Source organism: Heterodontus francisci, chromosome 16, assembly GCF_036365525.1.
Source record: "Heterodontus francisci isolate sHetFra1 chromosome 16, sHetFra1.hap1, whole genome shotgun sequence".
Taxonomy (NCBI): Eukaryota; Metazoa; Chordata; class Chondrichthyes; order Heterodontiformes; family Heterodontidae; genus Heterodontus; species Heterodontus francisci.
This window is the reverse complement of record NC_090386.1, coordinates 25,153,934-25,169,944: the sequence shown is the minus strand read 5'-3', so window position 1 is coordinate 25,169,944 and position 16,011 is coordinate 25,153,934. Positions and strand designations below refer to the sequence as shown.

Sequence of the window (16,011 nt, the reverse complement as noted above, 5' to 3'; positions counted from 1 at the left end):
AACACAGGTGTCGGGGTTGGAAGTTTCGCATGCTGTGGGAACACACCGGGAAACGAATCCCATTCACTCTGAGGGGAAATTATAAAAGCAACACACCAGTCATGGAGAATTCCGGGGGACTAATTAATTCATTTACCGTTGTATTTTTTTTAAATGTTGATTCAAAACATCATTTACTGCAAACGGCGTGTTTCATTCCTGATTCTTCCTTACGAAAAAAGCACGAAAATCCGCCAAAAGTATTTCACCGATACTTTCATTTTCATAACGTATTTCATTCAAATATTAGTTTTGATATATTTCATGTTGATATGTTTCAAATAATCGTTCACAGCCTCATTCTGATGTTTTTGAAGGTTTTTTTCAAAAGTCTTTTCAATTGGGATTTAGGTTCAAAATGCCAAGTCCAGGCACGACATTGGCCGTATTCTGTGCTGTCTGATTCTATTTAATGTTTTCTCCTAATTTGACCCTTCAATGTGGCTCTAATAGTTAGTACCCGAGCTTCTCGGTGTAAAGGGGGAATGGGCAAGTCCGGTTTAGTGCAAGGACACCCACTTGCGGTTTTACAGCGTGGAGTCAGCCCTCAAAACCGGATTTATTTTTGGTTACAGCACGCGGAGGACCCGAACCTGCTCATCCAGGATCACGGAGTTATAAAGAAAGGTAAGGCAAGGCTGTCTGCCCCGACCCTGTGCCCGATTCATTATAAACACCCGCCTGCTCCCGGGACACTGGCGGCACTGACCGTGTCTGTAAAACACGGCCTTTTGGTCACCAGTCATTTCTTGAACGTTTATCAATCATAGAGCTGTTATTTGAGAAATTCCCCCTGAGGAAGAATGTTGGCTTTGAGTCTAATCCCCGCGGGAATGTGTCTCTGGATTAGGGATTTCCGAGCCGCGGTGAGTTTTTCTTGGCGGAGGGGACAAACTTCACATTTATTTTCGATTGTCTTCTCTCTTTCCATAAAACTGAAATGGTTTGTCTGGGTTGATCACTCATAGCCTATGGAGGGCTCTTGTCCCGCAATCTTTTAAACCCGAATGCTGATTCCAATAGAAATCTTCCAACATTAAAAGCCCTCACTGTGCTTGTTGAAGGAAGGGGAGAGGGAGTGATGGAAGCTCATCGGCAGAGGGGCTGGAATCGGCGAACAATCAACTGCCAGGGTCATTGTCCCAATCCCTCAAACTATTCTTTGTTATTGATAGGCTGTTGCTGTTTTTAACTGATGTCTGCAGAGCTGTCAGAGGTCAGGTGCTTCCAGAGGGGTGACTAAAATGGGCCGAATGGCCTTCCTCCTCTCTCCCAATCACTCCACTTTTTAATAAAAGCAAAATACTGCGGATGCTGGAAATCTGAAACAAAAACAAGAAATGCTGGATTCACTCAGCAGGTCTGGCAGCATCTGTGGAAAGAGAAGCAGAGTTAACGTTTCGGGTCAGTGACCCTTCTTCGGAATCTGCTTTGGTTATTCTGTTGGAGTCTGGGTTGGGGGGGTGGGGGTTGGTGGTTATAGTTATGGGGGGGGGGGAGGGATGGTTATTCTGTTGGAGTCTGGGTTGAGGGGGGTTGGTGGTTATAGTTATGGGGAGGAGGGATGGTTATTCTGTTGGAGTCTGGGTTGGGGGGGGTTGGTGGTTATAGTTATGGCGGGGGGGGGAGGGATGGTTATTTTGTTGGAGTCTGGGTTGAGGGGGGTTGGTGGTTATAGTTATGGCGGGGGGGGAGGGATGGTTATTCTGTTGGAGTCTGGGTTGGGGGGGTTGGTGGTTATAGTTATGGGGGGGGGAGGGATGGTTATTCTGTTGGAGTCTGGGTTGGGGGGATGTTGGTGGTTATAGTTATGGGGAGGAGGGATGGTTATTCTGTTGGAGTCTGGGTTGGGGGGATGTTGGTGGTTATAGTTATGGCGGGGGGGGGAGGGATGGTTATTTTGTTGGAGTCTGGGTTGGGGGGATGTTGGTGGTTATAGTTATGGGGAGGAGGGATGGTTATTCTGTTGGAGTCTGGGTTGGGGGGATGTTGGTGGTTATAGTTATGGCGGGGGGGGGAGGGATGGTTATTCTGTTGGAGTCTGGGTTGGGGGGGGGGGTTGGTGGTTATAGTTATGGGGAGGAGGGATGGTTATTCTGTTGGAATCTGGGTTGGGGGGGGGGGTTGGTGGTTATAGTTATGGGGAGGAGGGATGGTTATTCTGTTGGAGTCTGGGTTGGGGGGGGGATGTTGGTGGTTATAGTTATGGGGAGGAGGGATGGTTATTCTGTTGGAGTCTGGGTTGGGGGGGGGGGGGTTGGTGGTTATAGTTATGGGGAGGAGGGATGGTTATTCTGTTGGAGTCTGGGTTGGGGGGGGGGGTTGGTGGTTATAGTTATGGGGAGGAGGGATGGTTATTCTGTTGGAGTCTGGGTTGGGGGGGGGATGTTGGTGGTTATAGTTATGGGGAGGAGGGATGGTTATTCTGTTGGAGTCTGGGTTGGGGGGGGGATGTTGGTGGTTATAGTTATGGGGGGGGGGGATGGTTATTCTGTTGGAGTCTGGGTTGGGGGGGGGGGGGTTGGTGGTTATAGTTATGGGGAGGAGGGATGGTTATTCTGTTGGAGTCTGGGTTGGGGGGGGGATGTTGGTGGTTATAGTTATGGGGGGGGAGGGATGGTTATTCTGTTGGAGTCTGGGTTGGGGGGGGGGTGTTGGTGGTTATAGTTATGGGGGGGGAGGGATGGTTATTCTGTTGGAGTCTGGGTTGGGGGGGTTGGTGGTTATAGTTATGGGGAGGAGGGATGGTTATTCTGTTGGAGTCTGGGTTGGGGGGGGGGTGTTGGTGGTTATAGTTATGGGGGGGAGGGATGGTTATTCTGTTGGAGTCTGGGTTGGGGGGGTTGGTGGTTATAGTTATGGGGGGGGGGGAGGGATGGTTATTCTGTTGGAGTCTGGGTTGGGGGGGGGGTGTTGGTGGTTATAGTTATGGGGGGGAGGGATGGTTATTCTGTTGGAGTCTGGGTTGGGGGGGTTGGTGGTTATAGTTATGGGGGGGGGGGAGGGATGGTTATTCTGTTGGAGTCTGGGTTGGGGTGTGGTGGTGATGGTTATTTGGTGGGGGGGGGGGGTTATTTTGTTGTCGTCTGCTTGAATGCAAAGTGGTGTTTGGTGAATGTACTTTGTGCTGACTGTAACTGCACTGTATCAGTTGCATATCCTCCTCTTGCACACTCGCACGGGGGAAAAACCACCAAAATAAAAGCAAAATACTGCAGATGCTGGAAATCTGTAATAAAAATAAATGCTGGAAATACTCAGCAGGTCTTTAATCCCGGGAGACTGCAGGGAAATCCGGGAGGGTTGGTAACCCGAAAAACAAGTGGTGGTTTCACTCTGGTGTCCTGATGAAAGGTCACAGACCTGGAACATTAACTTTGTTTTTCTCTCGAGATGCTGCCTGACCTGCTGAGTATTTCCAGCATCTGCAGTATTTTGCTTTTTATTAAAGATTAATGTCCAGTTCAGCGCTGCGAGCAAACCCGGGAGAAAAATCAGTTTTTTTAAAGTGATATAAATATCAGACATGAGGTAAGAAGATTCGATGATTCTTCAGTGTCAATCAGGTCTGTTCCCTTTCCCATTGGTGCAGGAAGGTGAAGATGGACGTGTGGGCTGACCAATGACAGGAGTATGGGGCGGGGTTGTTTGATGTCCGGAGGTCATGTGATGAAACCTCCAGGAATACGTTGAACCAGTTGGTAACTGAATCTATCCCGTGCCAGTGACTTAACAATATCGAGGGATAAGAATCAGCCTTTGCTTGTGGGATTCTGGCTTTGTTTCATTTCCCGTAACTCCCTGACTTCTGAACTCTGCCTAAAGCAATGTTGTTAAGATAGAATCGTCAATGTGGTTCAATCTGCCTCCAATCAAAGTCTGTTCTCAGTTGTAAAACTAGTGAGTGATTTAGTTGCATTTGGAGTGCAGTTTAGTGTTGGTGCAAAGAAATGGGAAGAAGATTCCGCTTGGCTGAAACCTAAATTTCCGCTCCATTTAGGGACATTATCAGCGGCTGCAATGAAACTACTTCCAGTCTCTCGGCTCTTTCTCTGCTGGTTTGACACAGGCGATTCTCAGCCTCTGCCTCCTGCTCTCTCAGCATTGTTATGATGTTGTATCTGCCCGTGTTTACACTGTGGTCAGGGATCGCCAGGTCGGGATCGAGTCCCTGGGGAGCTTCTTGCAGCTCTCAGTGTGGTCAGGTGGTTACTCCGTCTTTACAGTCCTTCGCTGTCTCATTTCTCCGGAATGCAGTCAGATCTCAGCTCTGCCCTGCTCCAGTTTAGTCTGAACCCATGTACAATAGGCGGGCAGCAGATCCGTCAGCATCTCAGAGAGAATGGAGAAGTAATGTCTGGAATGACCTGTCTGCACATTTACTGATATGTGTACTCCCATCATTAGTGTGAAGCTTAAAAATGCGTTGCATTTAAGTATTAAAATTTGAATGAAAGGCGCTATTGATCCCAGTTAATCGCAGCCAGGGTCGGGGCCCTACCATTGATCTCCGGACTGCAGATTGTGGAGGGTCCCAATGGTCAGTGACTCTCGTTAGGAGGTAGATTTTGGTTCTGGTTCCTTGCCCAGTCCAGTAGCCTGATCACACATAAGGAACGAGTTTTTGTAAGAAAAACAGCACCCTGCTTTTTGTTGTGGGCATTTTTTTGCGTATTGAGTTCGCCAACACAATGAGGAAAGATTAACTAAACAGAAATGTCCAAAATGTTAAGGAAAACATAATTGGTCTCCCCTTATGCAGTTGTGTAGAATGTAATTTTCTACTTTCCAAAATTTCTAAATTCATTATGTGGATGTGGGCAACACTGGCAAGGCTGGCATTTATTGCTGAGCCTTAGTTGCCCTTGGGAAGGTGATGGTGGACTGCCTTCTTGAACCACTGCAGTCTTATTTAGTGATGAACATCTGTCTTTAGCCCCTTCCATGCATCTTGATGGAAATACCTAACATATACCCCTCATGGTAATACTAGCAGCAACAATGCTGCCACGTTTGGGGGTGGGGAGAATGCCTGGGAATTCTGAACTAATGTCCCTTTAACTGGGGCCACCACTAGCTGATATGCAGTGAATTAGATCCCACTGCTGGTTTTACTCTCCCCGTTGTGTCACATTCTCTGTTTATTATGGGGTTGACTTTATGACACTAAACATTGTAATCTGAGACTGGGAGCTGTAATTTGGGTTTCACTCAGATGTCCTTTTGTATTCACTGATCAAGTTTCTCTCCCAGTAGTTGAATTCAGTCAAAGTAAACAGCAATGACCTGCATTGTCTAAACTTTTCATCAAACTTCAGGCAATGGGAGGTCTGAGCAGTTTTATACATTGCATTATATCCTCCCAGTCATTACTCTGATCTCTGGTCAGACCTGGGCTCCAGATTAACATTACAAAACTAGTGTTGAAGTGTGGAGAGCTTTTTAGGTCAATGCATCTATACTAGGCCTTTGTCTTTCTGGGTCATACAGGTGTGTACCGTGGAGCCCCTGGGACCTCATAGTGTCTCAATCTCTGTTCCATTTAGTTTTCACATATCTCAAGTTGCTGTGTTTAGGATTTACCCACAAATGAGGCAACAACATTAAGAACCACCCTTTCCAAATGTCCAGACTCATGAATTTCATAACAGGACCAGCCAGTGAATAAGAAATCCAAGCACAAAAATGAACTATTACCCAACCTTTTAAGGGTCTGATTATCAGGAATCAGGGGTTGCAGGTTGAAAACTCCTGTGATAAAGTGACTGTGTGTGCCTGCGTACATGTAAGTCTATATGTGCACATGCGTGTGTTTGTGGCCTGATTTTGGGGGAAGCTCTAAAGGCCAGCAAGGTGTAAACTGAGTTCTATTGCATTTAGACAGCACTTTTAATATAGGAAACATCCCAAGGCCTTTACAAAGGGGGAAGCAAAAAACAGGTGAATCAGGCCATGGTGGGGCAATAAACAGATGGGCAAAAGCAATCGGAATTTAAGACTGAGGGATAGATTTTTGTTAAGTAAAAGTTGGAAGGGATATGGATCAATGGTGGGTAAATGAAGTTAAGATATAGATCAATTGTGATGTAACTGAATGGAGGAAGTGGCTCGAGAGGCTGAATGTTTCGAAAGGCAAGTCCTTGCTCATATTTTGTGAAATGCCATAATTCCATGGGTGACTTCCATCAGGATCCCAATGGACTGATGGAGTTTGTGATTGCCTCCATAATTCCATACATAGTGAATTCCTAATTCCAAAGATATCACCTTGTGACCCCTGAGTAGCCCTTTCACCTGTTGTCAAGATACTGGGAATGACCCTCCTCCTTCTGCAAAGAATTGAGCCGATAGTCCAGGCTGATACTTTAATGCAAGAATACCTTGCAAACTCCTTTCTTTCTCCTTCACAGCACATTCATGGACCAAATCATTTCAGTTAACCTGCCTGGGCAAATCAGCCAGTATTTCTGTCCCGGCCACAACCTGGTGACCCCTGCTGGGAAGCGTGGCATGTAGAGCCATCACAGGGATACAGGACAGGATTGGTCCCTGGGATGAGAGACTAAGTAAATTGGGCCTGTATTGTCTGGAGTTTAGAAGAATGAGAGGTGATCTCATTGAAACACAAGATTCTAACGGGACTGGATAGGGTAGACACTGAGAGATTGTTTCCGCTGGTTGAGGAATCTAAAACAGTCTCAGGATAAGGAGCTGATCATTTAGGACTCGAATGAGGAGAAATTACTTCACTCAAAGGGTTGTGAATCTTTGGAATTCTCTACCCCAGAGGGTTATGGATGCTCCATCATTGAATTTATTTAAGGCTGGGGTATACAGATCTTTGCTCTCTCAGGGAATCAAGGGATATGGCGAGCAGGAGGGAAAGTGGAGTTGAATGGCAGAGCAGGCTCGATGGGTCATAGGGTCTACTCCTATTTCTTGTGTTCTTGTGTTTTATGGTTGCAACCATTATTGTTTCTAATACAGCTGAGATGATAAATTATTCTGAATGTGCTATTAGAAGCTTTTTTATCACGAAAATCAATAGCCAAAAATTGTCTTAATTCTACGTGTCTTAAGTTAAAGTTTGTTTGAAAGATGACTTTACTGACAATTATAGTAAAAAGTCAAAAAAGTGAAATTCAGGGATGTCAATTTTAATTTTGTTTTGTTCCATATTGATACATAAATTCAGTACATGTATTAATTACATATGATGCATTCTACCAGAGATACTTGGCAATTTGCCAAGTATTTGGTTAAGAAATGCCGAATTTTCAACTTGCAGCTCCCAATAGTTATTATTTTAGGCAAATTTATTAACAAAGGCTCTTCGGGTAAAAAAGGCTGTTGGCCCCTGCCCTAGGATCACTAACATCAATTTTACATAGCTCTGCATTTGTCAGGTAGATTCAGTAATGTGAATGTTGGGGCTGGTTCAGGAATGGCAATCTCCTGGGTTCAGATTTGAAATGGCAGCAATTAGTCTCCTTGGCTCATGTGTGGGGAAGGGTTTCGCACATCCAGCAGTGAGCCCAATGTAGACTTGCCAGCTTTGGGTGCCGTGTAGATGAAGGTTGATGCCTAAGCCTTGGGTATTTAGAGGCAAGTGGAAATCTGAATCTCTCTTCCAAAAAACTGAGGCTAGGTCACTTACAAATGTTAAAACTTGGATGGATAGACTTTTGTTAGCTAAGGGTAGTAAGGGTTATGGAAAAAAGGTGGCTTGATACTGATCTGCCATGATTTAGTTGACTGATTAGATTAGAGATACAGCACTGAAACAGGCCCTTCGGCCCACCGAGTCTGTGCCGACCATCAACCACCCATTTATACTAATCCTACACTAATCCCATATACCTACCAAACATCCCCACCTGTCCCTGTATTTCCCTACCACCTACCTGATGGACAGACTCGTAGGGCTAAATGGTCTACTCCTATTCCCATGTTCCGAAAATATTTTGCTGGTGGAACTGGCAGGGTGACTCATTAGTGGATTATAAAAATTGAAATAAAGCTATTAGCCAATGCAATTTGTCTGATTATGCTCCTGTGAAGTGCCTTGAGTCGTATTTAAATGTGTAAGTTGTTGTCGTTCAGCTAACACAGCAGCTATTCAATTGATGCACGCAGGTTTCATTTTCTATGAATCCAATTAAATGCTGGTAAGCTAAAAAGAAAAAAAAAACTTGCATTTATATAGAGCTTTTCATGACCACCGGAGGTCTGAAAGTGCTTTACAGCCAATGAAATACTTTTGAAGTGTAGTCACTGATGTAGGAAACATTTCAATGTGGTAATGACCAGAAAATCTGATTTTGTTGTTGATTGAGGGATAAATATTGGCCAGGACACTGGGGAGAACTCCCCTCCTCCTCTTCAAAATAGTGCCATGGGATCTTTTACATACATCCGAGCAGGCAGATGGGGCATCGCTTTCATGTCTCATCGAAAGGCTCCCTCGGTAATGCCCTGGAATATTAGCCTTGATTTTTGTGCTCAAGCCCTGGAGTGGGACTTGAACCTGGAGCCTCAGAGACAAAAGCGTTACCAACTGAGCCACAGTTATTTGGTAAAAGCAAAATACTGCGGATGCTGGAAATCTGAAACAAAAACAAGAAATGCTGGATTCACTCAGCAGGTCTGGCAGCATCTGTGGAAAGAGAAGCAGAGTTAACGTTTCGGGTCAGTGACCCTTCTTCGGAACTGACAAATATTAGAAAAGTCACAGATTATAAACAAGTGAGGTGGGGGATGGGCAAGAGATAACAAAGGAGAAGGTGCAGATTGGACCAGGCCACATAGCTGACCAAAAGGTCACGGAGAAAAGGCAAACAATATGTTAATGGTGTGTTGAAAGACAAAGCATTAGTACAGATTAGGTGTGAATATACTGAATATTGAGCAACAGCAAGTGCAAACCTGAAGAAAAACAACCTGAAAAAAAACAGTGGGTAAGCAAACTGAATAAACTAAGATGAAATGAAATAAATGCAAAAAAAGATTGTAAGGAATGTAAAAAAAAAAGGAAGAAAAAAATAACTAAAAATGACTAAAAATGAAAGTAAAGTGGGGGGCTGTCATGCTCTGAAATTATTGAACTCAATGTTCAGTCCGGCAGGCTGTAGTGTGCCTAATCGGTAGATGAGATGCTGTTCCTCGAGCTTGCGTTGATGTTCACTGGAACACTGCAGCAATCCCAGGACAGAGATGTGAGCATGAGAGCAGGGGGGAGTGTTGAAATGGCAAGCAACCGGAAGCTCAGGGTCCCGCTTGCGGACTGAGCGGAGATGTTCCGCAAAGCGGTCACCCAGTCTGCGCTTGGTCTCCCCAATGTAGAGGAGACCACACTGTGAGCAGCGAATACAGTATACTACATTGAAAGAAGTACAAGTAAAACGCTGCTTCACCTGAAAGGAGTGTTTGGGGCCTGGGATAGTGAGGAGAGAGGAGGTAAATGGGCAGGTATTACACCTCCTGCGATTGCAAGGGAAGGTGCCCTGGGACGGGGACGAGGTGGTGGGGGTAATGGAGGAGTGGACCAGGTAATAGCTATTTTTCTAGGAAACTACTTAAGTGAAGCGAACACCCAAATCCTGAGCAAGTAATTGTCACTGAGGAAGTTTGTCCACAGGAAAAAATCCTTGCCTGTTGGAATTCAATCTCTCTGCACTATATTTGCACAATTAGTTTGATCTGCCCTAATCTCTGTTTATTGTCATGTAATGGTTTTAGTTTCGAGGAGTTTTAGTGGGCTAGCTTCACACCCTCTTGTCACCCAATGTTAATCTGCTGTTGGAAATGGAAGAATGATTAGAGCTCTCAAACAATGACAACTATTTCACTGTACCTCTGTGTCTATATCCTATCCTACATTCCAGATTGCATGTGTACTGTTCCAACTCTGACCTATTGTTCCATCTCACTGCTTCCACAGTTTCAGACACCAGCACCCTACTCACTGGAATTCTCAGCCTGAACCTTATCAATGTGCTACATTCAAGTCATCTTTCAATGTCTAAATCTACCCCTTTGACCATGCTTTATTTGTCACGCAGTGCCTTCTCCTTCCTGTTCATTACTGCCAGGCTCCCCCAGAAAACAAAGCACCCTGGGATGAAAGGTTTTGGGTTGTGATGTAAAATGGAAGCTTGTGTGAGTGATGTGTCTTGGGACTACATTATCTGCTCACTGCTACTGAGCGAGTGTCACTTTCAGATGAAACATTAAACCGAGGCTCAGGATGCCATCACTAAAATAGGTGATCATTTATCTCATTGCTGTTTTGTAGGCTTCTGCTGAGTGCAAATTGGCTGCTGCACTTTCCTACATTACAATAGTCAGAGTCATAGTCATTTAGAGCACAGAAGGAGGCCATTTGGCCCATTGAGTCCACGTTGGCTCTCCACAGAGCTATCCAGAATAGTGACGACACTTTAAAAGTATTTCGTTGGCAGTAATATGTTTTGGGATTTCATGACAGCTGCTATAATCAATGCACGTCTTTTTTTCTTTTGCTTCTTCGTTCTTTTGGTCCCTTGTTCTTAGTTTTTCTCTTTTTCCGCCAACTGGTTGGGCTGAGTGTTGCCATATTGTAACTTGTATGTATTTCTATGTGTAAGTGTAGCCATTTTGAACAGCTTTGTAAGAGGTGACAAAAGGGGTCAGTCAAACTGTTGAATGAATTGTATTACCTGTGTTATACAGTCTCATGGGTTTGGGGAAGTCCAATCCCACTATAACATCCAGGAGAGGTTGTAGTTATAAAGTGCATTATCATATCCTCCAGATGTCCTCAGGCACTTTGCAACTAAAGAGCTATTTTGAAGTGCAGTGAGTGATGTTTTTGTAGGCAAATGTGGCAATCAATTTTTGCATAGCAAGGTCCCACAACAATGGTAAAAAAAAATTTTTTGACAGTGTTGATTGTGGATAGATTGTTGGCCAGGACAAGCAATATTGCATGTCTGTGTATGGCACTAGCAAGAGTATGCAAATAGCAACCTAATTGAGATTGCTTGCAAAAAATGTCCTTGATTCAATGAGTAAAATTAAAAGGCTATGGTTGCTGGTCATTAATACCCTGTTTACAGTACAATGCTCTAGTGCTAATGCACAGTTGTTCAGTTCTCTGTCACCATTCTGCATAGTCACCCTTGTCCGCTCATCCCCCAGAATTGTCTTGTCCTATTTCGCAGAGGAATGCTGGTTTGTTGTGCGGACACAGTGCATACAAGAAGGAGTTCAATGTTGAGGTGCCCCACTGAGACCCTTGTGTATATCTGGAGCACCTCCATTCAGCCTCCTTCACTGATTACAGGTCACAGCTCTGGATAATGGAGAGACCTTTACTGATCCTGGATCAGCCTGCTAAACTGATCACAGCTCTGGATAATTGAGACACCTTCACTTGGTCCCTTTGCTGATCCTGCTAATCACTTGCACTAATCCTGTGGCTGGATCCTGGATTCAGCACTAGGTTTGCTAGCATGATCAGATCAAAATCTAGTACTAAAATTGTACGACAACAATGTCAAACACTGGAGGAACTGATGTAATGGGATGACTTGTGGATGTGACCTGAAGATCCCTTCTGAAGGAAGCTGTACCAATTCATGCTCCCTTGAGTTGGTGCGTCTCTTTCTTAAACAATAACCCCAACTCCCTGTGACCTGTCTCATACTTCTTGCTTGTAAGTTTCTCAACATTTCCCCTCAAACCTCTCCGAAGACCTTGTGCAAGCGGCTGTTACTTACGTGTGCACCTTAACCGTGAGCACCAGCTGGTTGTTGAAACAAGAGGAAAATAAGACTGGCAAAGAGAGAATGACAATAAAATGGTAGTCAACATAAAAGGGAAACCAAACATCATCTACTGGCATGTAAATAGTAAGCAGGTAGGAGGAGTGGGGCCTATTAGGGACAAAGAGGGTAATATACGCTTAGAGGCGCAGGGCAAGGTTAGTATACTTAATGAATACTTTGTATCCGTGTTCACTGAGGAAGTGGAATGTGACAAAATATCAGTAGAAGCAGAGAGAGTAGAGGCAATGGATAGGGTAAAAATCATAGAATCATAGAAAATTTATGGCACAGAAAGAGGCCACTTGGCCCATCCTATCTGCACTGGCTGGATAAAAAGAGCCACCCAGCCTAATGCCATTTTCCAGTATTTGGTCTGTAGCCCTGCAGGTTACGGCACTTCAGGCGCACATCCAGACACCTTTTAAATGAGATGAGGTTTTCTGCCTCTACCACCCTTTCAGGAAGTGAGTTCCAGATACCCACTACCCTTTGGGTAAAAAAAATGTTTCCTCATCTCCCCTCTAATCCTTCTACCAATCACTTTAAATCTATGCCGCCAGTCACTCTATCCAGGCCCTCTCAATTTTGTACATCTCAATCAAATCTCCCCTCAGCCTCCTCTGTTGAGAGGGCGAAGGTAGTAAAAAGGCTGGTTATGCTTAGGGTAGATAAGTCACCTGGTCCGGATGGCTTTCATCCCAGGTTGCTAAAGGAAGTGGGAGTGCAGATAGCGGAAGGGTTTGCCATAATCTTCCCATCTTCCCTAGATATAGGGGAGGTGTCAGAGGGTTGGAGAATGCCAAATGTGACACCCTTATTCAAGAAAAGATGTATGGACAGTTCTAACAACTACAGGCCAGTTAGTTTAACATCAGTGGTGAGTACAGTTTTAGAAACAATAATCAGGGAAAAATTAACAGGCACTTGAATTTTGAGTTAATTAAGGATTTGTAAAAGGCAGATCATGCTTGACTAATCTAATTTAATTTTTGATGAAGTATCAGAGAAGGTTGATGAAGAGAATGCGGTGGATGTTGTCTATATGGATTTTAAGAAAGCGTTTGATAACGTATCATATAAAAGGCTGCTTAACAAAAATGAGGCTCATGGAATAGGAGGGTCCAATTGGATAAAAAATTGGCTTATGGACAGAAAACAGAGAGTTATTTTAAATGGTTGTTTTTCAGACTGGAGGATGGTAGATAGTGATGTTCCCCAAGGGTTGTTGCTGGGACCATTGCTTTTTTTGCTGTATAGAAATGACTTGGATCTTGAAATACAGTGCAGAATCTCAAATTTGCCAATGACACCTAATTAGGAGGTGTGGCAAACAGTGAGGATGATACCAACCACCTGCAACAGGACATAGATAGGCAAGCAGAATGGGCAGAGAGGTGGCTGATGGAATTTAATACTGACAAGCCTGAGGTGATGCATTTTGGCATAAGGAATAGCGAGAGGTCATATATACTAAATGGCACTGTTCTAAAGAGTGTGCGGGAACAGAGACCTGGGGGTGCATGTGCATCGATCTTTGAAAGTGGCAGGACATATTGAGAGAGTTAGCATAGCATGTGGGATCGTTGGGCTTCATAAATAGAGGCATTAAGTTGAATTTTATAAGTCCTCTGACCTCGGGGGTCATGGCGGGGGACCCGGAAAATCCTTCTGGAAGAGGCCTGCTGTGGGCCTCGACACCAAAAAGTATCTGCCGCATTTTACCGGCGGCAGCGAGGCCTCAGGGCGGCCCCCTGCCACTCGGTGGTGGAGCCTTCATTTCAATATTTAAATAAATTTAAATACATCCAAAACACCTATCTTGTCCTGACCGCCATCCCATGCCGATATTCCGTTCGGAGATCTGAGGCATGACACTGGTGGGGAGGGGGGAGGAGTGAAATTTTCAGGGTGGTGGGGGGGTAGCGGGACAGGTGTTCTGCCCCCCTCTATGTTAATGAACCGCCACGTGAAAAATTGCGCCGGCTCCGTGGCACCCGTCTCGTGAGTGCACTGCACACATTTTCAAGCTCACAGCCGTAATAAAATTCAGCCCATTGAGTACAAAAGCAGGGAAGTTATGCTGAGGCTTTATAAGGCCCTGGTTAGGCCCCAGTTGGAGTAATGAATCCAGCTCTCTACACCAAACTTTAAGAAGGATGTGAGGGCCCTTGAGAGGGTACAGAGGAGATTTACCAGAATGATTTCAGGGATGGAGGATTTTAATTACAAGGGCAGGTTGGAAAAGCTGGGTGTGTTCTCCTTAGAACAAAGGAGATTGAAGGGAGATTTAATAGAAGTATACAGGATTATGACAGGCTTAGATAAGTTCGACAAGGAGAATCTGTTCCCATTAACTAATGGTACAAATACTAGGGGACACAGATTGAAGCTTTTGGGCAAGAGATGCAGGGGGAATATGAGGAAGAACTTTTTTACGCAGTGGGTGGCAATGACCTGGAACTCACTGCCCACGAGGGGGGGGTGGAAGCGGAGATGATCAATAACTTCAAAATGAAATTGGATGGCTGCTTGAAGGAAATAGAGAAAAACTGTTCCCACTTGTGAAAGGATTGAGAACGCGAGGGCACGGATTTAAAGTATTTGGTAAGAGAAGCAAAAGTGACATGAGGAAAAACCTTCTTGCGCAGTGAGTGGTTAAGGTCTGGAATGCAGTGCCTGAGAATGTGGTGGAGACTGGTTCAATTGAAGCATTCAAAAAGGGAATTAGACAGTTATATGAAAAGGAAGAATGTGCAGGGTTATGGGGAGAAGGCGGGGGAATGGAACTGAGGGAGTTGCTCTTTCAGAGAGCTGGTGCGGACATGATGGGCTGAATGGCCTCCTTCTGCACTGTAACGATTCTGTGAAATAAACTTGCAGAGCTACAGGGATTGAGCCAGGGAGTGGGACTGAGTGGATAGCTCCGTAGGGAGCCGGCATGGACTCGATGGGCTGAATGGCTGCATTCTGTGCCGTAAATGAATGACGACATGACGTCCGGATGATGGGCAGGCGCAGGAACCCTGGCTGATTTCCCCTCTCTTGACTTTGTGTGCTGACTCCAATTGTACCAGACACGTGCTGACTGACTTTGAGCAGTTAACAGGGGCCTTAAGCCGGGGATCTTAAAGAAGGGTACACCTGAGTAACCAATACAACTGGGTGCAGAATTTAGCTAATTTAAAATTACATCTTTTCATAACCACTTTGTACTTGAAGAGATTGGAGACCATTAGTTGGCCGGGATTAGAAACCAGTAGTTTGTGACTATGCGAAAAATCTCATGGCTTCCCACCAGTCCAAAATACTCTTTGCTACACTCCTGCTAGTTTTTGTTCTTAGTGTTTATCCAATTCCCTTTTGAAAGTTATTGTTGAATCTGCTTCCACCCCTTTCAGACAGTGCGTTCCAGCTCACCACAACTCACTGCATGGAAAAAATTCTCATCTCACCTGATCCTTTTGCCACTTACCTTAAATCTGTGTCTTCTGGTTACCTGTCCTTCTGATAGAGTAAATAGGGTGCAACTGTTACACTATCAAAACCCCTCATAATTTTGAACACTTCTATTACATCTCCCTTTAACCCTCTCTAAGGAGAAAAAGCCCAGCTTCTCTGGTCTGATAACATAACTGGAAGTTCCTCATCCTTAGTATCATTCTAGCAAATCTCCTCTGCATCCTCTGCAAAGCCTTGACATCCTTCAGTCCAGAAATGGACACAGTACTGTAGCTGTGGCCTAACCAGTGTTTTATAAAGATTTATCATAACTTCCTTGCTTTTGCACTCTATGCCTCTATTGATAAAGCTCAGGATCCTGTATGCTTTTTTTTTTAAACAGCCTTCTAAACTTGTCCTGCCACCTTTAAAGATTTGTATATGTGAACCCTCAGGTCTCTCTGTTCCTGCACCCTCTTAAATTGAACCATTTAGTTTTGATTGCCTGTTCTCATTCTTCCTTCCAAAATGCATCACTTCACACCTCTCTGCATTAAATTTCATCTGCCATGTGTCTGCCTATTTCACCACACTGTCTTTGACCTCCCGAAGACTGCTACGATCCTCCTTGCTGCTTATTATATTTCCAAGCTTTGTGTCATTTGTAAACTTTGAAATTATTCCCTTTATATCCAAGTTCACGTCATTAATATATATCACAAAGAGC

General features: G+C 44.6%; 1 protein-coding gene across 1 annotated transcript in view; it reads left to right on the top strand.

Moving 5' to 3' along the window:
* The window catches only part of tfap2c (transcription factor AP-2 gamma (activating enhancer binding protein 2 gamma)), an 82,770-nt gene that overhangs the window by 3,913 nt on the left and 62,846 nt on the right, over positions 1-16,011 (top strand). The window contains exon 3 of the mRNA XM_068048765.1: positions 615-666. Within this exon, the coding sequence (XP_067904866.1) occupies positions 615-666 (52 nt within the window). The remainder of the gene's footprint in view (positions 1-614; positions 667-16,011) is intronic.